Below are 27,961 nucleotides of genomic sequence, written 5' to 3'. Positions count from 1 at the left end.
GCTGAAAAGCTCCTCGGCTTCCTTAGAACAGGACAAAATCGTCTCAGTGTCCATATATTTGATTAAATCCACAAAAATGTATGCCATAATAGATTAGTTATTCCTTGAGGTACTGTTTTGACAGGATGGCTGGGGGGAAATTGGCCTTTCAGATGTTTGCCAGACAATATAGCTCCCATCATCACTGATGGGGGGCTAATGGGAGTTGGGGTCCAATAACATCTGGTGGGTACAAAACGTCCCACCTCTGGTCTATAATAATGTTCCAAATCATGGTAGCAAACTTACTTCACTTACGAGATTCTTGTCTAGAAGCTAGACAAATTCATGGGGGGGAAATAAAAATCAGGCCCTCCTGGGCCAAAAAGGTTCCCACCTCTGGTCTGGATAATGCAGCCTTGATTTTTACAGGCTTGTTTGTTAATACTTTAATTTATTGTTCATCCATGGTGTGTGGGGGTGGGGTTTAAAGGTTGTAAACCACTTTGGGTGATCTTGCCCGCCCCCCCAAAAAAACCAGTTTTAAAATATGATTAAATAACATAACGTAGCATAATCCCTCCAGTAAACAGTTGGTGAAGAAGGGAGAACGTGGGAGTAGATCCAGCCCTTGGTTCTAAAAGAGCCTCTCATCAGAAGTGTCTCAGCTTTTCATATTAAATGAAAGAGCTCAAATCAATGCAAGAGGTTTCAGGGCACAAAGGCAACCTATGCTGTATGTTAAATGAAACCATTGCTTTCATGAACAATCTTGTAAAGTTAAGGAATACGGTAGTTGGTTTTCCTCTTATTGAGCTATTGCTTATTCAAACATACGCAAACACTCATATCTGTTCTTCTCTGTGCTAGAGATCATCACGTTGGTCTCTGAACAGCAAGTGGGACCTCTATATGAAAGATAGAAAATGTGACTTTTGCAGTAAGAGCTGTACAAGGGTAAGCTGATGCAGACTACATTGTCATGTAAGTACACACACAAGATACTGCACACACCATGCTATAAACGCATTATGCAATCACACAATAACAGTTCAAATGATTTAAGAGGACATTTTTTTTTTATCCCATCTAGAAAGTGGAAGAGAATTATGGGCACTGCAAGCTGACAGAAATGGCATTCTCCTCACATTACTAGGACATGGAAATCATGTTTTTTGCCATTGCAAAGGACGAGTTTCCTATCATCTACATGCAGGTCGTGAAATCTCAGGAAAATCAATTACCAAATTCAATCACCTAATTGAATTAGCTCAGAGTTTTCCATCTCCATATTAACAGTTGTTGTCCATCTTCCCTGCCCAGACAGTGATCCTCTCAAGGGGCACAATTACTTATGCTCAGCATCCATACCTTCTGAAAAAGTCAAGTACAGCATTTTCCATAAATTCCATTTTCTTATCCTCCAACTTACTACTATACATACATACATAAATTTTATTTGTATGCCACCTTTCCGTAGTTCAAACAATGCTCAAGGCAGCTTACAACATAACAAAAGTAGTCATACTATATCAGATTCAAGAGTCAAAACACATAAAGGAAATGGTTAAGAAACATGAAGCAGAAAGTTGGAATGAATGGACAGCTCTCCCGAAGGAGGACTGTAGAAAGTGGAAGCCATCAAGGATCAGTATTATGGCCTTGTTCATTAATGACCTAGAGAGTCATTAAGGCTTTATGCATTAAGGGTGAGCAGTGAGGTAGCAGTTTGCTGATGATACCAAATTGTTCAGGGTGGTTAAAACAGAAAGGGACTGCAAGGAAAATAATCTTTTCAAACTGGGTGAAGGGAGTAAAATGGCAAATACAATTCAATTTAAGCAAGTGTAAAATTATGCATGAGGGGCGGGGAATCAATTTCACACATATGTTCACAGGGTCTGAACTGGCAATGACTGGCCAGGAATGAAACCTTCAAGTCATAAAAGAGAGCTCGGTGAAGATGTTGACCTAGTGTGCAGCAACTGTGAGAATCCTGTGCTTGTCCATATCATATGTCATTACAGTGGTACCTCGGGTTAAGAACTTAATTCGTTCCGGAGGTCCTTTCTTAACCTGAAGTACCACTTTAGCTAATGGGGCCTCCAGCTGCTGCCACCACGCAATTTCTGTTCTCATCCTGAAGCAAAGTTCTTAACCTGAGGTACTATTTCTGGGTTAGCGGAGTCTGTAACTTGAAGCATCTGTAACCTGAAGCATCTGTAACCTGAAGTGTCTGTAACCTGAGGTACCACTGTATACAAATCTATGGCGTTGCCTCACCTTGTAATGGACATTGCAGAACTGGGGGAAAACTCAGAAAAGGGCAAGAAAAACAATCAAGGAGTTTTAGCAACTCTCCTGTGAGGAACATTTACAACATTTGTGGCTTTTTGCTTTACAGAAAATGTGAATTGGAGGTGACATGAAAGAGGTGTATAAAATTATGCATAGTATGGAGAACGTAGGTAGTGAGAGGTTCCCCCCCACACACACACACATATAATGCTAGATGGGATATCCAATGAAGCTGGATGTTGGGAAGCTCAGAACAGGCAAAAGTAAATACTTATTCACATAGTCCTGAATGGGGTAACTGTGCCCCTGAAGGACCAGTAGCGCAGCCTGGGAGTCATTTTGGACTCACAGCTGTCCATGGAGGCACAGGTCAAATCTGTGTCCAGGGCAGCTGTTTACCAGCTCCATCTGGTACGCAGGCTGAGACCCTATCTGCCTGCGGACTGCCTCGCCAGAGTGGTGCATGCTCTGGTTATCTCCCGCTTGGATTACTGCAATGCGCTCTACGTGGGGCTACCTTTGAAGGTGACCCGGAAACTACAACTAATCCAGAACGCGGCAGCTAGACTGGTGACTGGGAGCGGCCGCAGAGACCACATAACACCGGTCTTGAAAGACCTACATTGGCTCCCAGTACGTTTCCGAGCACAATTCAAAGTGTTGGTGCTGACCTTTAAAGCCCTAAACGGCCTTGGTCCAGTATATCTGAAGGAGCGTCTCCACCCCCATCGTTCTACCCGGACACTGAGGTCCAGCACCGAGGGCCTTCTGGCGGTTCCCTCACTGCGAGAAGCCAAGTTACAGGGAACCAGGCAGAGGGCCTTCTCGGTAGTGGCGCCTTCCCTGTGGAACACCCTCCCACCAGATGTCAAAGAGAACAACAACTACCAGGCTTTTAGAAGACATCTGAAGGCAGCCCTGTTTCGGGAAGCTTTTAATGTTTGATGTATTATAGTATTTTAATATTCTTTTGGAAGCCGCCCAGAGTGGCCGGGGAAGCCCAGCCAGATGGGCGGGGTATAAATAATAAATTATTATTATTATTATTATTATTATTATTATTATTATTATTTATTATTATAGCATGTGGTTGAATTATGGAATTCACACCCACAAAAAGGTAGTGATGGCCACTAACCTGGAGCACTTTAAAAGGCCTGAAAGAGGCAAGACAGCAGCAGTTTGGTGGCAGGCAGGAGGTGGTGGTCAGGGGTGACACCCACCATATACTAAGGCAGCAGATGGGTAAATAGTTACAAGTCAAGGTTAGGGAACCTCAGACCCAAGGGCCTTATGCATCCCCCCAGGCCTCACTGGCTGGCCATCAAAACTCAGCTCACACACCTGGGCCCAGATCTGCTTTTGCCTCTGGCCCTGTTCAGCACTGGACACAGCAGACATAGGCTGCCTATGGAGGAATGTGGCTCTTGGGCTGACCAACCTCTGGTATAAGCAGATATTCCCTCCCTACATTATATTCACTCACCTGCTGCTGACCCATTAAATGAAGACTGGGTTATATCACTGTACAGTGCCTTCTCGCTTCTCACGCAGGGAGCGAGAAGTGCGGCCGGAATACGTACAGCCACAATATTAGAAAAAACTGTAGAGCAAAAATAGCTTCAGCCATTCCGACCTCAGCATCTACCCAGCAACTTGATTCCTTTCATATTAAGGTAAGTTTAACTATTTTTAGGCCTTCAGAGGCCTTGTACAAAAGATAAGAACTGCAAAAAACAAACCCAACAACTTCACCAGCCAAGTACATCCACACGTCAAGTGATGATTTGTGAGTATGAAATGACTATTCAACAATATTTTCAAAATACCATGCAGTTATACAGCTAAAACCTTCACCCACAATGGTGAAAGGAATGCATATTTGGATGGTTGAGGCTGCTGTTTTAAAAGTACCTGACGTAAAAGTGCTTCTCAGTATCTTGGCATATGCTTTTCTAAATGGACATTTAGTGTAAATTTCAATAACATTTCAGTTTTTATTATATTGTGAATATGAACTGACGTTTTTGTTCTGGGGGTTCTCCTGTTTTTTCCCCTTCTTTTTGTTGTGTGTGTGTGTGTTTTCTTTCTTTAATAAATCTATAATTTTTAAAATAAAATTTTGAAAAGAAATGGTGTAAATTTAAAACCTTAAGATCCCCACATGTGACAAGAGCAGATGGATATATTTCATTATGGGGATATGCACTGGGATAAGCCTGTCATGTGCTGTGAAGATGACCATGTCTGTGAAATCTATGGATATATGCAGCACAGAAAGGAGGTGGTCAGGAGAGAGAATTCCCCATGGACTCACTTCTGTCAGTGACAGAACTGGAGTTAAAACAAAAACTTTTAAACTCCATCCTCAAAATGAATAGGGCTGAGTTCAGAGAAAATATATTTCAGATGGGAGCATTCATGCAAAATATTTCTCTTTTATAAAGAGTGGAATGCAGCTTCCCCCTGCGCCAACAAAATGTAGAAAAAAACTGCCCCCTCTGTCCCTTTTGTGCCTCCCTCCATATTCTTTTGGCACTACCATAAACTGCTGGAAGGTTGCAGCACCTGCTGTGGATGTAGAGACCAATACGGGAGAGACTTTTTTGTTGCAGCTGAGGCAGATGAAAGCATCCAGTTATGCTTCTGCTGAAGCACCTCAGCGTTTCTTCTCTCTGCTCTCTTCCCAGCAATCATTCCTCCTGTGGTCACTGCTGTGGATACACAATCTGACTGTCTTTCTGCAGTCACTGTGGTTGTCTGCAAGGGATTCCCACATGACAGCCTTCATGTCTCATTTGCAGACATCTTTGTAACACAGAGCAGGTGTGTCAACAGGTCTGGTGCCCGAAGCCAGCTCCCCGTAAAGCACATCCTTGGGGAACCTGCCATCTTTCATTCTGTCAACATGGCCAAGCCAGCGTAGACATTGCTATGACAGGAGTGTGAACATGCTGGAGATGTGGGCTTGGCGGAGCACATCTTTGTTTGAAACTCTGCCCTGCCATGTGATACTCAAAATCTTCCCAGCGCAGTGCATGTGGAAGGCATTGAGGTGTCATTCCTGACGCTTGTAAGTTGCCCACAAATCACTTCCATAAAGTAATGTACTCAACACACAAACTTGGTAGACTTTCATCATGGTATTGGACTTTAGCATCACATTCTCCCATACCCTTTTGGAGAGGGAAGCTATTGCTGTAGCTGCCTTGTCAATACACTTGTCCAATAACTGTGTGTGTGTGTGTGTGTGTGTGTGTGTGTGTGAGAGAGAGAGAGAGAGAGAGAGAGAGAGAGAGAGAGAGAATACACACACAAATTAATGAGGCTTAAGTAGGGATGGATCCAAATAATCTGAGAAAACTGAACATCTCTACAATCTTAAATGTCCTCATTTCTTCATGATCTTTCCTTAAATCCCTAATTCATGAAGTGGCCACAATACATTTGTTAGATCTGAGGAGGGGACTAACACAACAGAAGCAATTTTCACACACGGAGCATCAAAATCAGCAAGACATATTTTGACCTACTCTAAAGGACTCATTTGTATACACATGTACATTCCCTTAAAGGTAAATAGACCCCTGACCATTAGGTCCAGTCGCGGACGACTCTGGGGTTGCGCCGCTCATCTCGCTCTATAGGCCAAGGGAGCCGGGATACAGCTTCAGGGTCATGTGGCCAGCATGACTAAGCCACTTCTGGTGAACCAGAGCAGCGCACGGAAACGCCGTTTACCTTTCCGCCAGAGCAGTACCTATTTATCTGCTTGTACTTTGATGTGCTTTCGAACTGCTAGATTAGCAGGAGCTGGACTGAGCAACAGGAGCTCACCCCATCGCAGGGATTCGAACTGCCGACCTTCTGATTGGCAAGCCCTAGGCTCTGTGGTTTAGACCACAGCACCACCCACGTCCCTGTACATACCCTTACTCAAAAGCTTTTCACTTGGTTGAGTGGCAGCGAAAAGGTAAACGGCCTTCATTGTGCTTCAGGGATGTCAAGTGATATGAAAGGTCTGTCTTATTTAATCAGTAATGGTCATTTCATACACACAAATCACCACTTGATGCTGCAAACAAATTACTGTGTGATGATGAACACAGTGTAGGAATTCAGATTTAGTAGGGCACAGAAACAGTCTGGTTGTCTCAGCTTCCCATCTACACACAAACACACCTTTGAAGCCCAACGTATCTCACAATGGTTTCCTCAAGGAGAGATATTTATCTAGACTCCACCTTCCTCAGCAAAGGTATGCTGGTATACTTGTTAGAAAGAGACTGATGAGAAAAACACACAATTGCTTAAGACTGGTCTTCTCAGAATTTCACATTCCTTTTGGAGAATGTAATAAATTGACTATTAAAGCCAGAAATCAATACAAAAAATTGCATAGTACATAGATGAATGTCCTGTATCATTAAGAATATACAAAGAGATTATAGGGTTCTGTTCAGTTATTTGGCCATACCTCATGAAGCATTCTATCATATATATTGTTGCTGGAGCCATGGGAAGGCATCGTGAAATATAAACTCAGTGTAGGTGCACTCAGATTAAATATATATACAGGTCTAATATATAATTGCCTCGAGAATGCACGTGGACTTTGAATCTCTGCAGCCAGGCCTTTGTGTCAGTAACCTTACGATGCTGTCAATAACTTCCTAATCCGTATTACCATAAAAGTTTATACTTTATAGTACGAAGCAAATTTAGCTCTCTTGCAGAAGCTTTTCAAATGTTCAAATGTAGTGTTCAAATGTAGCTAGCAACTCATATTTTATTAAGAAGCAATAATAAAGCTGAAATTAAGCTGAAAAGGACTGTAGAAAAACAAGTTTCAAAGAGCAATAGGGAAGATATAAGCAGTGGTAGGTCAAATTATAGCAGCCCATCATTCCGCCTATTTATATGAAGCTGGGGCAAAATTTTGATCCCCTCAAATTCCCCAAATATTAATTCCCTGTGAAAACATATAGCAATCTCTGGGGAGATGAAAGACATTGTGTTTGGGAGAGGGGTTGATTTTTTTTTGCTTATTATGTTATTTTTACACTGTAAACCACCCTGTGATCCTCAGATGGAGAGTGGAAAATAAAATAAAATAAACTGCTTTTTTGTGGGGGAAGCAATTATCTCACTGGGTGCTTCCACGTGAGCTATTTATTGGGCTTTCATCCTGATTTGCTTGCACAAAGCTTAGGGGTGGAACCCCATCCCCACATGCCAATCTTGACCCTCCATCTGGGCTCTCGGTGCAGATTGGGCCCAGAGAGAGAGAGAGGACAACTGAATAGGCAGCAGTTACAGTGGCAAAGAGAAGAGAGCCCAATGGTGGCATTTTGCCCCCCTCCCCCCCAAAAAACACACCTGGATCCAGCACTAAACATGTGTAAGAGCACCTGAACACAATCCCCTCTCTCATATCTTTATATAAAGACCCACTCAAGAGTGAAAGAACAAGCAAAAGCCAATACTTCGCCCTCCTTTCCTAATGCAGAAACCACCCCCACCCTGTCCCCTCAACCACAGCAGGAAGACACATTGAAGCGGCAGCGCAGGGGACGCTACATCAAATCACCTTTGAAATTGCCCTTGAAAGAGTCGTGCTAAGACCTCCTAAATGGTTTCCTCCTGCAGGATCCAAACCAAGTTCCCTCCCCCCTCCCCATTTGTTGGATTCAAAGTCAGTAGCATAAAAGCCACCTCCTCGGCGCAGCGCTGCCTTGACTGGTAACCAGTGTGACTTTCACAGCTAGACGCAGTTAAGTGCCGCTTGGTGGGAAAGAAACAGAAGAAACAATTAAGGCAGAACAGAAAAAAAGTGCAAAAAAAGAGAAGAAGTTACGAAAAGAAAATAGAAGGAATCTGATTAGCAGGCAAAAATATGAGAAGGAATGTTAGGTGGTTAACTCATACCTGCCATACTCCCAACAATAAAAATGAAATAATTTCACAAAGCTAACAGGGACATGGGTGGCGCTGTGGGTTAAACCACAGAGCCTAGGACTTGCCGATCAGAAGGTCGGAGGTTCGAATCCCCACGATGGGGTGAGCTCCTGTTGCTCGGTCCCGGCTCCTGGCAACCTAGCAGTTCGAAAGCACGAAGTGCAAGTAGATAAATAGGTACCACTCTGGCAGGAAGGTAAATGGTGTTTCCGTGCGCTGCTCTGGTTCACCAGAAGCGGCTTAGTCATGCTAGCCACATAACCCTGGAGCTGTACACTGGCTCCCTTGGCCAATAAAGCGAGATGAGTCATCTGCGACTGGACCTAATGGTCAGGGGTCCCTTTACCTAACAGGAATAAGGAACCTGTGGACCTCCAGGTGTCGGATAACAACACCCATCATTCCTGACCAGTGGCCAAATTGACTGGGGCTGATAGGAATTGTAGTTCAACAACATCTGGAAGGCACCAGGTTCCAACAAATGGGGGGATCAACAAACTGCGACTGCATCCTGGTAAGACACAGAGACAGTGGTGGATCCCAGGTCGAAGTTGGGGAGTTCAGTTCTGGACAGGGAAGGAGCAGGTGCATGGTTTGGGGGTACTTTTAAATCCATCTTTGTCACTGTAGGCTCAGGTGACTTTTGTGGCAAGAAGCACCCATTATCAGCTTAGACTGGTGGTCAGGGATAGCTTAGCCACTGTGATTCATGTGTTGGTAACTTCACAATTAGACTGCTGCAATGCATTCAGTGTGTAGCTTCCCTTGGGATTGGTCCAAAAGCTGCACTTGATGCAGAATACTGGAGTCAAGTTGTTGAGTAGATGCGCACATATTATTTCCGTGTTGAGGAAACAGTACTGGCTGCTGACCATGTTCAAGGTCTTGTTGTTAACACATAAAGTCCTGAACAACAGTGAATACTGCATGGAAATTGTTGAAATATTAAACATTTTAGACATGCATCTTAAAAATAAATAAATGGGGTAGGAGAAAAAGACGTCAATGAATGTTAATATGACAATATTGAATAGGAAAAGACCAGTTTCCAAAGGCAGTTTCCAGTTTCTGGAAACTGCAGGAGGGGAGTGTGCTTAGGTCCTGCTTGCACGTTTCCAACGAACATCTGGGCGGCCACTGTGAGAATCTGACACAGGACTAGATGGACCATTGGACGGATCCAGCAGACTCTTCTGATGCTCTTGTGACAGTTTCTGCTGTGCTTTTACCAAGGTAACAAATACCTCTGAAGGTCAAAGGGCAGCCCAGCAATGCAGAAGGCCTATAATGACTATAAATATTTATTTGTTGAGTATTATCTTATGAAATGTTGTTTTCTTCGTTCTCTTTAACCCATCTACCTTATAATGAGTACCTTTTTAATCCAACCGATACTGGGGTCAAATACAGAGCAACAAAGCCAAAGTCTAAAACACAGGGGGGAAGTGTGATGGACTACAGTTGTGTAAGGAGATTAACCCTCTTTATAAAACCTACTTTACTATTCTGATATCAGAGTTAAATACATACTAAGACAAGCTGCTTTTTATCTTACATTGTAAACGGACAGGTGTCTTGTCTTTCCTGTATGTATTAGAAACCACAGAAACCCTTGACCATATAGCATGTTCCTCAGTAATTTTCATTGCCGTACCTGAAGTGCAGGCGGTCCTTCTACAACAGTGTGAGAACCATTGATCTGTTTGACTTTCTTTGTCTACAGCACTTTCCTATGTTTCATTTTTTGCACTTTTATGTTGACCCCACCTTTCATCTAAAAGAAAAATCCACCCTCCAGCACATCTAATAAAACTACAACACATGACCATTGACCACTACTCAAAACAAATATTTAAAAACAAGGCTTAAAAATGCCATCATAAAATAATGCTCAGCAAGAAAAACGAAGCGTACATAGTAGCAATGGAAACTTTAAAAACAACAGGGTCTCCAACGTATATTCATATACCCATATTGCTATCTGTCGTAGAGTACAAGTGCTAATATGAAAACCTTACTGACATGATGGCAGACGTAAAGAATGAGCAAACCCAAGCAGGAGTCCTCAATGCAATGGGGGTTAAGAATCAGCGGAACAGATGATACTTTGTTTTGAGGCAGGGGTGGGCAACGTGTCACCCTCCATATATTGTTGGACCCCAACTTTCATCAGCCCCCAGCCAGCCAATGGTCAGGGAAGATGGGAATTCTAGTCCAACAACATCCAGAGGGCTACATGTTGCCCAACCCTATTTAAAACAAATAAGGCTGCAATCCTATGCCTACGAACATGGGAGTAAGCCCCACTGAATTCAGTAGACACGTTTAGGATTGTGCTATAAGGATGTGTTTACACAACACATTGAAAGCCCATTCAAAACACATTATCTCCCTTAATCAGATTTCTCATTCCCAGCAACTCTTAACCACAGCACCTAGAATTCTTTGACAGAAATAATGTGCTTTGAATATATTTTAAAGGTGTTGTGTGTACACAGCATGTAAGACTATGCACACACACCTGGGAGTAAGGCCCATTGTAGGTGGGACAACTTAAAAAGGTAAAGGTATCCCTGACCGTTAGGTCCAGTCGTGGACGACTCTGGGGTTGCGGTGCTCATCTCGCTCTATAGCCCAAGGTAGCCGGCGTACAGCTTCCGGGTCATGTGGCCAGCATGACTAAGCCGCTTCTGGCAAACCAGAGCAGCACACGGAAACGCCGTTTACCTTCCCGCCAGAGCGGTACCTATTTATCTACTTGCACTTTGACGTGCTTTCAAACTGCTAGGTGGACAGGAGCAGGGACCGAGTAACAGGAGCTCACCCCACCGCAGGGATTCGAACCCCCAACCTTCTGATCAGCAAGCCCTAGGCTCTGTGATTTAGACCACAGTGCCACCCTCGTCCTGTGGGACAACTTACTACTGAATAAATACAGATCAAATGGCACAGCAAATAATTTGAAGGGCATGAAAAAACCACCAGGCTTATATCTCTTTATATTTAAATAGTTGCTACATCTCACATGGAGAATTATAGCTCTTTCTTCTTATCCTGCCAGGCTTCTGGAGCACTATGCCTTTCTGTCCATTATTAGGAGATATTATTTGTTTCCATCCAAGCTATAATTTGGAGAGATACTTCACACTTTACATTCACTTCTAATAGGGATTGTTCAAAGCTTTATCTTAACTTGGTGTGTATGGCTTACCTCAGGTGAAAAAGCTGTTTATGCACACCGCTTCCAAGATTTCTAGCAAATCTGCCTAAAGTGTATTGGAATTATTACTTTTTTGTTCATGGAAGAGATCCAGGAAGGCAAATTCTCCCATTGCCTCAAATGACATGATTAAAGCCATATCTAACTTGTACTTTTACCCCCAATTTGTGCTTTTGCTTCTAAAGAATTGAATGTGAAGGGAACACAACATGAAGGTCTCTTACCAAGCAACCTTTTCTATGTTTTCTCCCCCTTAATCTAATTCTTTGCCACTCTTGTGATCTACTAACTGGGCTTTTTTTATCCTTTTCTTGCTTTCTCCCCATCTTGCCTGCCTCGGCAAGTAGCCTAACCTTTTACAGCTTAATTGATTTCTCTAACCAGCCTTTATTCGCTTGCTTCCCTCGTCACCACCATTTTCTCCTCCTCCCTGTCTCCTTTTCATCTTTTTTAGAATACAGGAAAAAGCTTTCCCGTTTTCTCTCTTTGATAAGCATAAATTGCACCCGGCTGAAAATGGGGCATCAGTGAGGAAATCATTAGAAGGCCTGGTTCCAAGAGCTGCTAAGAACCCTGGTGTTGTTACGCACAAGAATAGGGCACAGGCCCGTACTTGGTGAGACCAGATCTGGAGAATCACATATGTTACAGCTTTCTTCTGTTTGCCAGGCAGCACCTGAAGCACTCAGCAGGGGCGATTTTCTCTCTCTTTTAATTCTTTTCAAGCACCACAGCACTGATGTTCAGTCATGACTTTCATGAAGTTCAAGAAAGTGAACAGAAGTTAATAAGGCCTGTAACATGCGCACACGCAAGGGAGATTTACTCTTGCCCCCCCCCTTGCCTTCTCCCAGTCACACCAGAAGTGAAGACGACCCGGAAGGAAGACCCCCTTCTGAGTAACTACTTAACCACAGTTTAACCTCTTGCTAAAGGTAAAGGAAAAGAGTTGGTTCATTTTTAATGCAGATACAGCAACCTATAAAACAAAGATGGCTAACAGTTCTTGTTCTGAGGGCCAAGCTCTCCTTTGGCCAGCCATTGGGGGCAGGGGGTGCATGCAAGAAATGGTTGTGTCCACCCCACTCTCTCAAACACACACTCCAGAGGGGGAGCAAATGCCCCCTCCCTGCTCATCTAATGATCTGTTTAATGATGAAAGGGAGCAATCTCCATCCCCACCAGGGTTCTGGGATGGGCAGAGAGGATTCAACTTCTCTGTTTACCCAAACAGTGTCTACTTTTTAAAATATACATTTGCCACCACTGCCAAGTATCGGTGGGGCCTTGCAGGGGACAGAACATTTTGTTGGGGGACCTGGACCAGTCTTTAGTACAGAGGTTAGCCGCCCCTGCTATAAAAGATTAAAGAAAGCAACAATGGTATTGGTTCAAAAGGAATAGCTGGTAAAAGAACAACTCTGGAATACCTTGCCGACAATCTTATCCCTACACACAGTGGGGAATAACACTGCACCTTCCCACCCCACTCACTAGGCAGTCCTGACCTGTCACACAGCTGCATGTGGGTAAAGTGTATATGCATAGCACATGCATGCATAAAATCCAATGTATGCAGGACAAAACTACACAATCAATCCTCAGTTATGTATTTAGGATTAGCCCTTTACATGAGCTGTGGGTGGGGAGCAGAACTGTGTCTGCTGGTCCTTCCCTGACCTTCATGCACTTATTAGAAGTTCCAATTCAAGCTTACATGTACAAGCTATGTAAGCAAAATTGGAAATACAGCCTTGTACAGGGTTGACAACTGCATAGAGAGCATTGTGCTCTGTTCTGATACTCTACTGAATACATGGAGGGTCAGAATACCCCTCCATGCATTCTTTGGACACACCATTGTTCCTGTGATTCTTTCTGAAAGCAGAATTTGTCACTGGGATTTTTGGCCAAGGGTTTTCCCCCAATTTCTGGTACTAAGAACAATGGGTCCCTTCATTATTTAAGGGCCAAGTTCCTAAAACTGACAAGTTTTAACAAGCTTCAACCCCTGGTTTCAAATCATGATTAAAAGCATACACTGGCCAGCTGTAGCAATGGAAAATCTTGGTGCCTGCCAAAAGAACTCTTAGTTCTGGTTAAGCCCCAGCAGGGCCCTGCGTGCAATGGGGGAAGAAGCAGCCAATTGATCAGCCTCCCCCTAACCCTCAACCAAGGTTAGAAATTAGGGATAGTATAACTAGGGATCTCAGAGAATTCCCAGGAAAAAAGTCAAGGGAGCAGAAATTGCTGGTCTTTGCTTTTCTTTCGTATGCCTGGAACAGAAAATATGATCAGTATTTGTTGCTTTTGGGGCACAAATATGCATAGTTGATTATGTCACCCCGTCCCCATGTGCACTGTGTTTATTTTGCAATAAAATGAATGGGGGGAATATTATACTGACAGCATAATTTATGTAATCAACTATGCAAGTTATGTATGTTCACCACAGTGGACAGTAAGATGAATACTGTACTGTCAATTTTGGCAAAGGATCAGTTGCACTGGAATGGAATCTGAGTCTGCCCCTACAGGAAGAGAGAATGAGCAGAACCAACTACTATTTTTGTAACAGAGATAGGGAACATCTCCAGGTGTTCTTGAAATGCCATCACCCCCCCCCCAACTGCACGGCCAATGGCCAGGAATGAGGGGAGTTGTGGTCCAACATCTGGCAGGCCACAGGTTCCCCATCCCTGCTATATAAGCTGTTCTACATGCAAGAAAGAGCATGTAGAGTCCCACAATCATTTTTCACAAAAATATACTACACAAAGGGTTTATTTAACCTTTAAAAAGAACAGACAGCCTAAATTTGTATCCCTGCCACTCCCTTTGAAATGGTTCCATTGATCAATTTATTTTCCTTATCTACTGTATCTCTTCACATCTTCAATGAAAGTGTGTGGGGAGGGTGCAAAATTGCAGCGGCAGGGGCCAGGGTTCAACCCACAAATGCATGTGTTCATTGAAACAACTGTTATTGTACGGAGGACTCTCTTTACATGTTGGGGACTCCCAAATTTGTGAACAGAGCCCTCTATTCACTGTTGCAGGTGCTGGGTTCTTTTCAAACCCTGTAAATGAAGGCATGTAGGTGTGTGGAGGAGAGAAGAGCTTGCCACCCGCCTGCCACATCAAACAGCCACCCACGTGTGTCAAACATGTGAGGAGATTCTCACACGATGTTCGTACCTGGCACCATGCCATCTAGTTTGATCAAAAGATAAGCAAACCCTCTGATAACTAAAATACCACTTTTATTCATATTGACTGCCATCCTGAGAGCTGTGTGAGTATAAATATAGCTTTGTGCAAATAGTGCTTCTTTCAACTGCCCAAATATTTTAGATGTTGCTTGGGTTAATCAAACTATGTACATCTCATAATAAATTCTTCAGACACACCTATCCTGTAATTCAAAAGAGTACATGGAAACCATAACAATTGGTTAGTGGGCAGCCAAAAGAACCTAAGACGAGCCTTCTTGATCAGGCCAATGGGCCATGTTGTTCAACATCCCGTTCTCACCGTGGCCAACCAGATGCTTGTGGGAAACCCAAAAGGAGGATCCAAGTGCAACAACACTGCCCATTTGTGATTCCCAGCAACAGGCATCCAGAGGCACACTGCCTCCATCTGTGGAGGTAGAACATGGCCATATCTCAGTTGGTCATGCAACTGAGGCCAAGGCAGGTCTAACTCAACATGTCAATATGGAAACTCAGATATGATGATGGCATCCTCAAGTCACAAATAACATGAGAAACATAGGCCTCTTTAATATACCCCAGAGGAAAAATTAGCAGGAGTATGAGTTCATTACTTAAGAAAGCACATACAGAAACAAATTCCTTTGAGCAGTGACAGTCATGAAAACTTGGGGGGGGGTGAGTATCAATTCCTAGGGGAAATGAGAAGGCAGCTATTGCCATCAAGCCTTGCTCATGGACTTCCTGGAGACATCTGGTTGGTCACTGAGAAGCAGGATGCTAGACACTGATTTGATCCAGCAGGACTCTTATGTTCTTAAAATAGTAAGTAGCTTGACTAAAGGCCACTTAGTGTACTCCAATGCATATTTACCCAAAAAGGAGTCCCATGGGGCTTGCATGTAAGTAAGTGTGCAGAAGACTAGTGCCTTAAAAGAGTCTGAGATCTTAACTGCTTGCTACAGAGAAATCAAAGCACAGAAACACAACAAAGAACATGAGGAAGAATCTGGAGGACGAAGAAGAACTGACCTCAGCAAAAATATTGTACCAAGTAGAACAGAATGGCTAAACAAGTACCAGGATGGAAATACCCTGGGTTAACTCATGTCTTATAAAAAACAACAACACACTATTAGACTAGAATAGATAACAGGAGTCTAATACTGTTACATTGGAGCAGAATTACATACCGTTAATTCAAAATGTCAGAATCCAGTTTAACAAGCTCTCTTTTTCCTCTATTATTTATAATATTTACTGGCATTTTAATGTATACTTTAATTTCAGCAAATTTAATTAAAGACCCGTTGTCAGCATCTAACTGCACAAGGAAAACCGAGGGGTATATTAAGGAAAAGGTAAAAGAGGCAGAGCCCAGCAAATGTATGGTGGGGTGAAATCACTGTGATATTGACTGTTCTAAATAAACCTTTAATTCCACAAAACACTCAGGCATGAGGAGCAGAACTCCTAGCATTCCCATCTCTACTTGTTTTGCTTACCCCCACCCCCACCCCAGATTTCCAGGTTGGCAGAATGAAGCTGTCACTTCCACCAGCAGGTGCTGTCAGATCCAACTTCACTTCACAGCAGTTATTACATGAGATTAAGACAACAAGCTTCCCTGGGCAGACCAAATGGGCGTAATAGATGGGTTAACCTTGGATTAACCAGATAAGTGTGGGCAGGTTCACTTGAAATGACAATGCATTTTGTCATCCATTTTCTGTGAAATAGATTACTAGCACCAACACTTTCCACTGACTCTTGGGGAAAGTAGCCAGAGACCTGGGTCTAAGCCATCTCAGTAAACAAAGTACTGAGTGAAAAACAATTCACATTCTTGGTTACAATTCTTTTCCCCTGCAGCACAACACATGCCACAGGTGATCTCGGGTCATTTTTTCCACACTTCATAATAATTATGACATGGGGAACTAAATGAAGACACAAAAAATAGGCTTTTACAAGAAAAAAGGCTTTTACAGGTTGTACCAACAAGCAGATGACAGGTGGAAATTAATATACAATACATTACACTCTAATAAATATTTTTCTTATTATTATTACTGGAATGATGCATTGAACACACTCTGAAAACAGGATCTCTTCTTTCTGATATGCTGAATAAGATTTACCAGTGATCACTAAGCTTGACAATACAAGCTCCAGTCAGTTTCTCCCTTCCTTGCAGTGCTTCAATTACTGCCAAGGCATTTGTGCCATATAACTTGATTTTTTAAAAAAAGAAAAAGGCAACACAAGTTTGAATTCACACTTACTCTGCCCAAAGAGCAAGAACATCCTGCTTCATTAACTGTCCCACATTCAGAGAAATGGCTGGTTCTAAGAACTGCAGTGAAGCTTAAATGAAAGTAAAAAAAGGGCAAGGCACAGGTGTCTGCACCCATTTCTATAAAACAAAGTATTTGATTCTTATAAGGCACTACATGGTATCTCACAGTCATGCCCTTAGTTTGCGCATGCAGTGGCATGGCACTCATTTACTTTGACTCGGTGTGTCTAGGGAGCCCGCACTGTGCGTTGTGTTTTACAGATATGCATGACTGTCATTGTCCTTTAGATTCTACCTTGATGAAACTTTAGGTCAGGGATGGGGGACTTCTGACCCACCTGGTGTTGTGGGGGGACACCTCCTATCACCCTGGACCATTTGCCATGCTGGGTGAGGCAGGTGGATACTTCAATCCAACAACATGGGGGGGGGGGGCACAGTTTCCCCATGCTTGTTCTCCACATAATACGAGAAAGAAACTTGGTTGAGAAAGCTGTGTCCCCGTGCTGGGGTTGGTGGCTGCCCTGGCTGGTACATGGGCACAAGAAGAACAGGATAATTTTAAAATATGAATCAATCAGTGGTAAGATATCTCTGAACTCTGTGGCTATGCCTAGAAGTGCAGAACAATCTCTCCAGTCCCCTAGTCTAAACCAGCCTTTGACTTAATGGATCTGTCCTACATGCCAGCTTTCCAAGGAACACCAGGCAGCCAGGTAATTATTTTGTCTGCTGCTGACTGCTTCACACACATGCATAGCTTTAACCTCCATTCTGAGAGGTTGCTGGAGGGATGGAGAAAATTCATTCAACCCTGCTACTTCTCTGTGTTTTGCCTATCTGTTATATTCTCAACCAGGCTCAAGAGGCACTAGTATTTCACTACAAACCAGTTCACCACCAGCCCATCTTTTCAAGCTTCCATCTAACTGTTAGAAGGAACATTTGTAAGTGTTGGCTTCTTTCCCCTTCTGCCTCAACAGAGAACCCTATTAGTTCCATTAAATGCCTGAAACAAAAACAGGTCATGATCAACTTTCTCGATATTCCCTACAGCCTTTAATGCCCTTGAGGATTCCCTCTTCTCCTATAATCTGCTGATTCACGTGTACTTGTGATCTTTTCATTTTAATAGATTTTAAAGCAAACCTATGCCATAGTAAGGAAAGAGCAAAAAACAAACCCACAACACAAAATACAAATTACTTAGAAATATAAATTTGAAAAATCAAGTACAGATGACTAAAAGACCAAAACTGTAATAATGCAATTAATACCTTGACAATGTTTTTGCAAGTACAAAACGTAATTATCTAGAATTATGCATTGTTATAGCTATCTTCCAGAGGGGTTAACATCTTAGTCTGTTGCTGCATATACTTTTGATGAAGAGGGAGCTAGCCTATGAAAGCTTATGCTGTGATTATATGCATCTTTCTGCTACAAACATTTTAACTTCATTTAGGAGGTGACTGGCTTATACTGTTGGCTGACCCATTTAAATCCAATTGAAGAAGAGAGCATGCCTGTCTGCGTACATCCCATTAATTAACTAGGCAGACTTTTCATACTATTTAGAGGCACTATCTATATTATCACTGACCTGTTTTCTGCAATGACAGTATGGATGTGATCAAATCAAAGCGAATTAGAACAACTCCAACTATTCCTCAAAACTCAACAGATCTTAAATAATCAAAACAAGGGGAAATTACAGTCCTGTACATTCTAAGCAATTTTATTGCAGGGGTGCAGAGAGCAAACTCTGAAAGGTTGCAGGGGCCAGAAGCAAAATTGGCTGAGGCTGTGGTGATATTCTCCCTTTAAGACAAGCATGCAGATTGTGTGGGAATTTGTTAGAACTCCTGGAATAATGATTTTAAACACAGATGTCTCTCATTAAGGCCTCAAGGCCAGTGTGGAACGGTAATCAGACATGTGATGGGAGCAGGTGCTAATTCCTTTGGGAGGAAAGGGTGAAGGCCCATAGTCAGTGTTCCCTTAAAACCTGGGGTTTTAAGCAGTTCTCCCTTCATGGAAGGTCAGCGCCTGTTCAGACCTAGAAGGTACAGTGGTACCTCGAGTTACAAACGCTTCAGGTTACAAACTCCGCTAACCTGGAAGAGTTACCTTGAGTTGAGAACTTTGCCCCAGGATGAGAATGGAAATTGTGTGCCAGTGGCACAGTGGCAGCAAGAGGCCCCATTAGTGAAAGCACGCCTTAGTTAAGAACAGTTTCAGGTTAAGAACAGACCTCCAGAACGAATTAAGTTCGTACCTAGAGGTACCACTGTATTTTGCTTTACCGCTCAGCCTGCTAAGATTTATGTGCATGTGTTTCTGTCAGCTAACTAGATAAGATAGTTATGTTTGTTTTTGACTCTGAGCAGTCTTAACTTGCATAATTGTTTGAAGCTTTTCATTTTCACAGAGTTTGGCTTTTAATAAACTTTATTGTATGCTTTTATGGGAATTGACCTTGCTTGAGTTTCTGAACCTTCCAATCTTGACAACACTTTTCGAAGTGGGTCATTCGTCATAGAATTCTACATTCCAACCATGCAAAAATCAAAGGTTTCCACAACCTCCCTCTCCATCTCCCCATCCAGGCAGAGCAAAAACACATTCCAGCCAGGTAAACGCACACAAGGAGGGTGGACAGCAGAGCAAATAGAGAGAGTCCTTGGAGCTGGACAGAGTCCTCACATTTGGCCCCATTCTGGAGGTTCCTCACCCGTTTCATTGTCTAGTATCTTCCAGCATAGTTTTTATATTGGCTGCACCTTCTTAAGGTGGCATTTCAGTGGTACTCCACTTCTTTTCCAGGTGTTTCAAAGAATAAGTCAGCCTGATGATCCACTTAGCATTATATTGTAAACTCAACTCTTCAGTTCCTTGAAGTGCCTTTAAAAGATACAGTATAAGCTCCTAGGAGTAGCAGCAATTTCCAACATAGTAGACCCTGGGCTGGCTAGCTAACTGCAGAGATTCAATTCTGGAGCAAAAGTATTTACAATATTGAGTTCTTAAAAGTATTTTTTTTAAAAGATATACAGTGCAGTATTGTGCATCTTTACTGAAAAGTATGTCCCAATGTTTCAGATGGTCCAACTCAGGCTTCCTCAACCTCTGCCCTCCAGATGTTTTAGAACTACAACTCCCATGATCCCTAGCTAGCAGGACCAGTGGTCAGGGATGATGGGAATTGTAGTCTCAAAACATCTGGAGGGCCGAGGTTGAGGAAGCCTGGTCCAACTCCATACTCCTAGTTTAGGAACTTAGCATTCATATCACATGGTGATGATGATGATGATACCATTTCAGCAACATAAATCACTACACCCCTGCAATGTGCACAAATCAGATCTTTCTGACATTTTTACTTTCCATACTCCCACACTGGGGGAAATAGATAAATTTTGTCCCATTGATTTCAGGGGGACCTAACTACAAATCGTAGCAGCATAAATCCTATACATGGCTGCTCAAGATCATAAACAGCAAAAAGAATTCTGGCACCTTAAACACCAATACATTTATGATGCTTTCACTGACCACAGTCCACTTCATCAGATGCACTGTTAATCTTTATGGCACCCAGTGGAGACTGGTCCATTAGGTGGACCATGCCCCACCGACCTGAGTTTTCCCTTAGACACCTCCACCTGCCTGCCTGATTACCCAATGAGTGGCAGCATTGCCTGTCAGATTCCTCCCCTTCTTTGGCTCTGGCTGCAACTACTTTGGCCTTTCAGCCTTCTGCCCACCAAGCACCACTAATGGTACCACAAGACAACCTGAATTCATAACAGAGTTTGGAGCACCTGAGAAACAGTATGCAGAGTTCCAGATTCAGTACCTTGAAAAACACCGTTGGAATTCCATTAAACTTTAATTCTACCTGGGCTTCTTCAGGAGGAAAGGAGGAATAGACAGACAGATAGATGGTAGATAGTATTGCTGATTTATAGAGCTCTCTCACAATATTTCTCTCTCTCTTTATATTTCTGCCTTTCTGACACATTGTACTGGTAAACAGCAAGATCCCTTTGTTTTTGCACTTCAAAATAGCAAGAGAGCTATTTTCAGACTGCTTACTGGTTTCAGACCACATTTCAGACTCCTTCTGGGTTCTTGGAAAGCCACCATTTCTCCCACTCTGCAGATGTATAAAGCATCTGCCCACATGGAACAGCCATGCTGTGTGTTTACACAGCACACTGTGTACTTACATGAAGTGCCTCCATACAGTGCATACATGGTGTGGAAGCAGCCATCATGTGGGCTTCTTCCATGTCATATGTTCCCAGAGGGACACACAACACAAAGTCAACACACTGGGTAATGTGTAAACAGCACAACCCTTAAATTGTGATTGAACGTCCTCTTAAATACTTACATCCTATTAATGAAAAAAAATTCCAAAGGCAACAGCACCAAAAGGATGCAAACCAAAATATGATGTTTAAACAGATTTAAAAAACAACTACTGGCCTTCTGCTTGAGAAAGATCCAAAGTTACTACTGTAGGGGGAAAATTATGAAGTCCTAACATAACTTTTAATTACACAATTCATTTAAATAATGTCAAAAAATGCATGTCCACACACATACAGCTCTTCCTAAGCAAAATCCATTTTCTTTTCTTTATAAAATACACACCACTGTCCACTTCTGCTGTGTCACTCTAAACTTAAGTAAAGAACATCTGCTAGAAATATTAAATATTAAGGCACACAAATAGAAATTGAGTTTTGTTTTGCTTTTAATGTGGCATACGTTGTTAATTTTTATCTATTTGACCCATTTTCTAGCCCGGATAACGCCAAGGAAAACAACATGTTGCTTCATTCCTTAGGAACTGATCAATGTCTGAATAGAACACGTTTACTAGATTATGCTGATAAACAGAAAATACATAGAAGTTTAGCTGCTAAACCATTAATGGAAGCTACCCAATTTGCTTCTTTTTGTCTGATGCATCAACGTCCCAGTTCACAGCCTGCTATGAATTAATGAAATCACTGTGCATAAAAAGGTGCAAAATGGCTATAAATATTAAAGTCTCTTTCAGATTTTCCTGTCAGCATTCATATATACAAACAGGGAACGGACAATGATCAATGGAGAACATCTGATAACTGGAAAGCAGAACTGATAAACATTTCCAAAACAATCAGCATAGTATTGATTATCTGTGTTAGCATATTTAGTCCCATGGCTTGTGACAAGTCTCACAGTATTACAGAGGTTAAGCTGTACAGAAGAAGAAATGACTGCTTAATTTATGGTAAATGTCAGCCACAAGCTATCTTGATTCTCTAGAGACTAGTAATATAATCAAAATCCTCACACACGTACCTGCAAGGAAAGTGAAAAAAGATATTAAATGGATATGGAGAGAGGGGTGGTGTGTATCGTTTAATCTATATATCTATTTGAAAAGTAGGGTATCAGCACATGGACTTGGAAGGCAACAAACAGTGGGGTCAAGCAGGGCAGACAAACAGTGTGGAGGGGGGGTCAGGATCCCCTCCCACCGCTGCATTCAAACCCCCTGGAATCTCCCTGCAGCAAAGAGCTGTGAGTAGGTGCTCACCGTCGTCTATTAGAACAGAGAAGCAGGGGGGTGGGGAGTGGGCTCAGATGATACACATTCAATTTCAACGTCAGTCATTCTTCTTTCCAGTTTGCCCCTTTGCAAACCAGGAGAATTGTAAGAGGAGGGGGAATTGGGGGAATTTTAACAATTGGCACACTAACCACAAGCCCCCGAGAACATCTATGGGTCCCCCACTTATGTATGCATACAACATCTCTAATTATTGGCAGGGTTGGTGAGTTACAGAGTGTTCAAGAGCATGACACTATCAGTGCCCTCCACACACAATGAACAACAGTTGATTCTGTTTAATCTCGGATAATCCCTATATAATAATCCTCATTTGAATTTCATATTTAAAGGATATTAATGAATTATTATTATTAAACATAATAAAGAGGGACTACCTTGGCTTGGACTGTGAGGTATTTTTGCCCACATACATTTTCAAAACAAAAGGGGAACTTTTTTTGTTGGGGGAGGGATTCACAATGTTCCTTGAAAAACAAGGTTTTTTCCTCCTTGGAATTCTGTCTTCTCTGAGTAGCGCCAGCCAATCGGGAATTGCATAAGAAATGTTATGAGTTACGTGGCACTGTGACATATTTATGTCACTGAGTGCATAGCTTCGCCTTCATTCTAAATTAGAGAGGGGACAATAACTCTATAGCTAAAGTATCTGGGCTGCACAGTTTTGTCCATATTGGAATGTGGAAGGGAGCAAACATTCTTGTTGATAAGGCAGCTGGGCTGGCAGGACCAAAACTGTTGACTCAATTGTCTTAGCAACAGAAACCATTCGCAAGTAGGATTGACTCCTTTTAAGACCCTCCCAGCCCAAACCAGAGGGTGGTTTCTGGGAACAAGGCAATATTCACAAAGACAGGCCCCTAATTTTGATTCAACCATATACGTATTAGCCAAGAGCAAGAAAGTATTTCTTTTCATACAATTTTTCTAATCACCTTTCAGGAAAGCGAAATGAGACTAAGCTTCATATAAATGAAGGTTATTTTTCTACTCTCATTACCAGATACCGACATATTCAGATTATTGTTCTTGGTTAAAAAGTATATTTTTAAATGTTGCAATCTGGGGGCATCTTGTACTAATTCAGAATGCTTGAAGGACGTTGATGCATTTGTTTCAGTGTAATCTAAAACACAAGAACGCAAAGCTGCTTTCTGCAGTCAGTTTTTCAAAAACAATGGCATTAAATGCAGATGGCTGTGACAGCTGTGCTGGCAAACTTGCGTGTCTTCAAAGAACACAGGGTGGAAAACAATTCCTAATAGCGATGGTGGCAGCAGTTGTTGTGGGCATGTTGTTGTTTACTGGTATTGGACTTGCCTACATAAGCTACAGGTGGCATGTATGGCTTTCCTGTGTATCTTGTGTTACAAAGGAATTGAGTTGGAAACTACTAACTCATCACACCATCTAGAAGAGCCCAGCTACCAGGCGACTCAAAAAGTATGTGGACCCTAGCAACTTGCTATGATAATGAAAACTGCCATGTGTTCTATCAACACCTAGAAATTTAAATCACTGAGAACGTAAGAGCCTGGCTGGATAAGGCCCAAAAGGCCCATCTAGTCCAGCATATTGTTTTCACAGTGCTCAACCAGATCCCTATGGGAAGCCGGCAAACAAGACCCGAGTGCAACAGCACTCGCCCCACTTGTGATGCCCAGTGACTGGTATTCAAAGGTATACCGCCTCCAGCAGTGGAGCTAGTCAGACTTACCAATGAATGAAGGTCTGTTATAGGCCTATGCATTGTTTATGCAAACAATGCTATATGTAGATGTGTTTTCAATCAACAAACAGACAGATTCTGCTTAACACCTTAATAGAGAAAATAAAAAATCCTTGCAGGAATGGAACTTCTTCCCTGTGATGGATAACCATATAGGATTATCAAGTTCACGTTCCTGAAACTGGATTGGTGAAATGGACGCTCAAATCATTCATCATAGCCATGCATTTCAACATTGCATAGTTTTCAGTCCTTAATTTGCTTTCTCTTTTGATCAGAAACTGTTTATATGTTTCCAAAGTTACCTGTGCTGTACCTTGCTCCAAAGCAGCTTTTATCTCAAAATGAACTAAAAAAAATAAAAATCACCAAGCTTCATGCACAGAGATAAATGGATATAGTCTTGTTGGCGTATCACTTTTCCCTTGGCTCCTACCTGTTTAGCTTTTAACCAGTGGACTGTTTCCAAGGCCTTATTTTTAATGGTCTTTCATCTTTATGGCCATGTTCAAAAAAGAAAAAAAGGCTAGTATTTCCCTATACTTATATATTCATTGGTAATAATTGACAATAAATTGGACTGGTTAGCAGTAAGAATGGTGTTAATACTTAGACCAATTTAAAGTGTGCCCAGGAGTAAAGTGCAAAAATTTTAATAGATGGTCTCTGACCACTGAAACATTTCTGATGGAACATACCTTTAAAACAAAAAGCTCTCTTCTTGAGGTCCAAATAGCAATATTACCAAATTGCTTTGATGACAAGTGTGCCAAATATATTGATAAGCCATCTGCTAGTAAATGTATTGGCTAGTAAATGATGTACCATGAGACCCAGTAGTTATTAAGAATTGAATGTATAAATTTTAGCAGCATGGGGTCTACAAAAATAATACATGTTTATGGAAGTCGAATTCCATTTTGTTATTTAATGTAGATGACAGTTATATGCTGACAAAAATCATTCATTTTGTATTATTTATTGGGAGACGTGCCCTTCATTTTGCCCTTGTAGCTATATTTCTTTTTCAGTCAAGGACTATCGGACATGAACCCTAGACTAAATGGATGTTATGATATTAATACTACCGTTCTGGAAACCGGTTTCTCTTGAAACGTACGTTTATATTAATACATTTATATAAATAATAATTTAAATAAATATTTAAATAAATTAAAATACAGTAATGGTGCATTTAAATAAATAATAATAATGAAACTAGAAAAGACTGAAGAAAATAACTTCTTGTATCAGGGATATTTGTAGTTTATTTCCCTCCGATGTCCATACACATGATGGGTATCCTCTATCCCTGGGCAGGTACAGTGCCCACATGGCAGGAGTCAGGAGATCCCCACAGTGTTCAAAGCTTTCCTCCTTTCAGCATGCCCATATAAGTGTGTCTAAGCAGAATGACAAGCTACTTTTAAGGAATAAGAGGCCTGTATGATATCCAGTCTTCCCAATCCATTCAGCTGAGTTGCCTTAGCACAGAAGTTCACATAACTTGACTGAATGGATTGAGAGAGAGCTGGATGGAAATATGGAGTGTGTCTGTGCACAGACCTCCCCCCCCCCCAAACTTCTCTTTTCCGGGGGGGGGCACCTTTGGCAAAGATAGAAACATAGCTCTCTTAAGCTATTTGTGGAAGCTGCTGTATCCAATCAGGGAAGATACTTTAAACAAAATTGCACAGCTGTAATATTGTATTAGCTCTGTGTGTGAGTGTGTGTATAAATACAAATTAAAATAGATAAAGATCTAGCTTAGGAATAACTTCTATCTAGAGCCTGGTGAATATGCTCCATTTCCCTCAAAAGCTTTCTAAATGCTCTGGGTTCTTCATGGCTCTCTATACCAAGTATCTCAAACGCATTATACCATATAGGAATGCCATTAGGAATGCAATCAGCTCCCACATAAAGCTGAGTGGGTTCAACCAGTTCACTTTTGATTATTTTATCAATATTTGAAGTATACGTAAGGAGAAAGAAAAGAATTTACAAAGTAGGTATTTTCCCCTAGCCTAATATGGGTCTCCTAATATGTGCTATTTCATAGCTAATAGCTATTAAAATATTTCACATGCAAATCAAGCATCAGACTAGGCTTAGTGTAACTAAAGTCCTTGTTATGCTATTAATTGTATAGTGGTATTGAAAGGCAGCCAATTAATGCTAGTTTTATCACAAAATCTAGTAGAGCCTTCCAGTGCAAAACTTAGAATTACCTTTAATATTTCCAACTTATTTTACATTTTACTGTTGCTGGGAATTTATCTTGAGCAGAAACGCAGAAGAATAAACAGCTTTGGGTGCTTTCTTTGGAAGGAAGCTTCTAACTATCACTCAGAAAACCATAGAAGTATAACTGAAGCAAACTAACATTTTGGAAACCGATATTGAAACACAAACCAAAGTTTTCAGATTTCTTTTAACACAGAATTAGGACATACATCTGTGCTCATTTGTATGGCTTGTGTATGCTTGTTTATTCAGACGTGCAAGTCCCACTGTGATCAATGATGCTTACGCTCAGGTTAAGAGCACACAAGATTGCAGTCACAGAGGTGCTAAATATGTGAAATGTCTGCTGGATTTCCATCCCAGACATAGAAACAGTTGGCTAAGATGAAAGTATACAGCATGGTTTCAATCTTACTTACTCAGAAGCAAGCCCCACTATGTTAAGGACAAAGTAAATGTGCACAGCATCTTAGTCCAATCATAGAAGCAGCTGCTATATTCAAACACGCCATTGCTGCTTCCTTATTTCCCTCCAATGTCTGAATCAATTCAGAGTTTGACCATTGCCAGCTTCTTTTGGAGAAGGACTCCCCCACCATGGGAGCAATATGTGCTTCTTTAGAAGTCCTAACAACTTGGAATCTGATAGCTCCTCCCTTAACCAAGTTTCAAGAACGGCAGCAATGATTCTCATCCAGAGAATAATTGGGATGCTTTGTGGCCTGGCCATCATGAGGAACAGAACTCTACGACAGATGATTGCAGGGGCAAAGGAGGAACTAGCAGGTGGTCAGTAATTCCAGAGATACTCTTTCCTGCCCACCTCTGCAGGCAGACGCCAACAGGCCACAGTGTAGTTTACACCTCCAGATATGGTTTGTTATCTTTTATGCCACCCGTGCTCCTCACCAGCCCACAAAGTGCCAATATATGCTGTACTTTTAAAACTAATTATGGGGCTGCAGTTTTCCCACTAGATCATAGCTAGCTGTAACTAAGAGGGTGCACATACGGCAGAAGCTCAAACAGAGACTCCCCTCCTGGTACAAGGGGAGCATCATATTCAACAGCCTCCATTTAGAAATGAGTTTCAAAGGGGTTTCGTACCAAAATATGAAAAGCTAGCCTTACCTGTAATTGGGGTCCATGCCTGCAGGATGGCGGCGAGGAGGATTCCTTTACACTTCATCTTACTCCCCCCAAGGTCGCAGGGCAGGGGGGAGGCTGGAGGCTACAATTTAGCAGATAGTGGAGAAAAGGAAAAGAAAAGGCACCTTCACGGGCTTTGTTCTTCTCCCTGCCTCCACAGGAAGTGCAAAGCTCATAAGATCTTTCGGAGTCCACATGCTGGCAAGCTAGTTGAAACACACACCTCCTTTTGCTC

At 42.0% G+C, this 27,961-nt stretch overlaps 1 protein-coding gene across 1 annotated transcript in view; it reads right to left on the bottom strand.

The window, feature by feature from the left end:
• The window catches only part of CD247 (CD247 molecule), a 43,109-nt gene extending 15,148 nt beyond the window's left edge, over positions 1 to 27,961 (bottom strand). The window contains exon 1 of the mRNA XM_081001568.1: positions 27,709 to 27,961. Within this exon, the coding sequence (XP_080857694.1) occupies positions 27,709 to 27,766 (58 nt within the window). The 5' untranslated portion in view covers positions 27,767 to 27,961. The remainder of the gene's footprint in view (positions 1 to 27,708) is intronic.

This window comes from Podarcis pityusensis (assembly GCF_964106645.2).
Source record: "Podarcis pityusensis genome assembly, chromosome: 4".
NCBI lineage: Eukaryota > Metazoa > Chordata > Lepidosauria > Squamata > Lacertidae > Podarcis > Podarcis pityusensis.
This window is presented reverse-complemented; position numbering and strand designations above follow the sequence as displayed.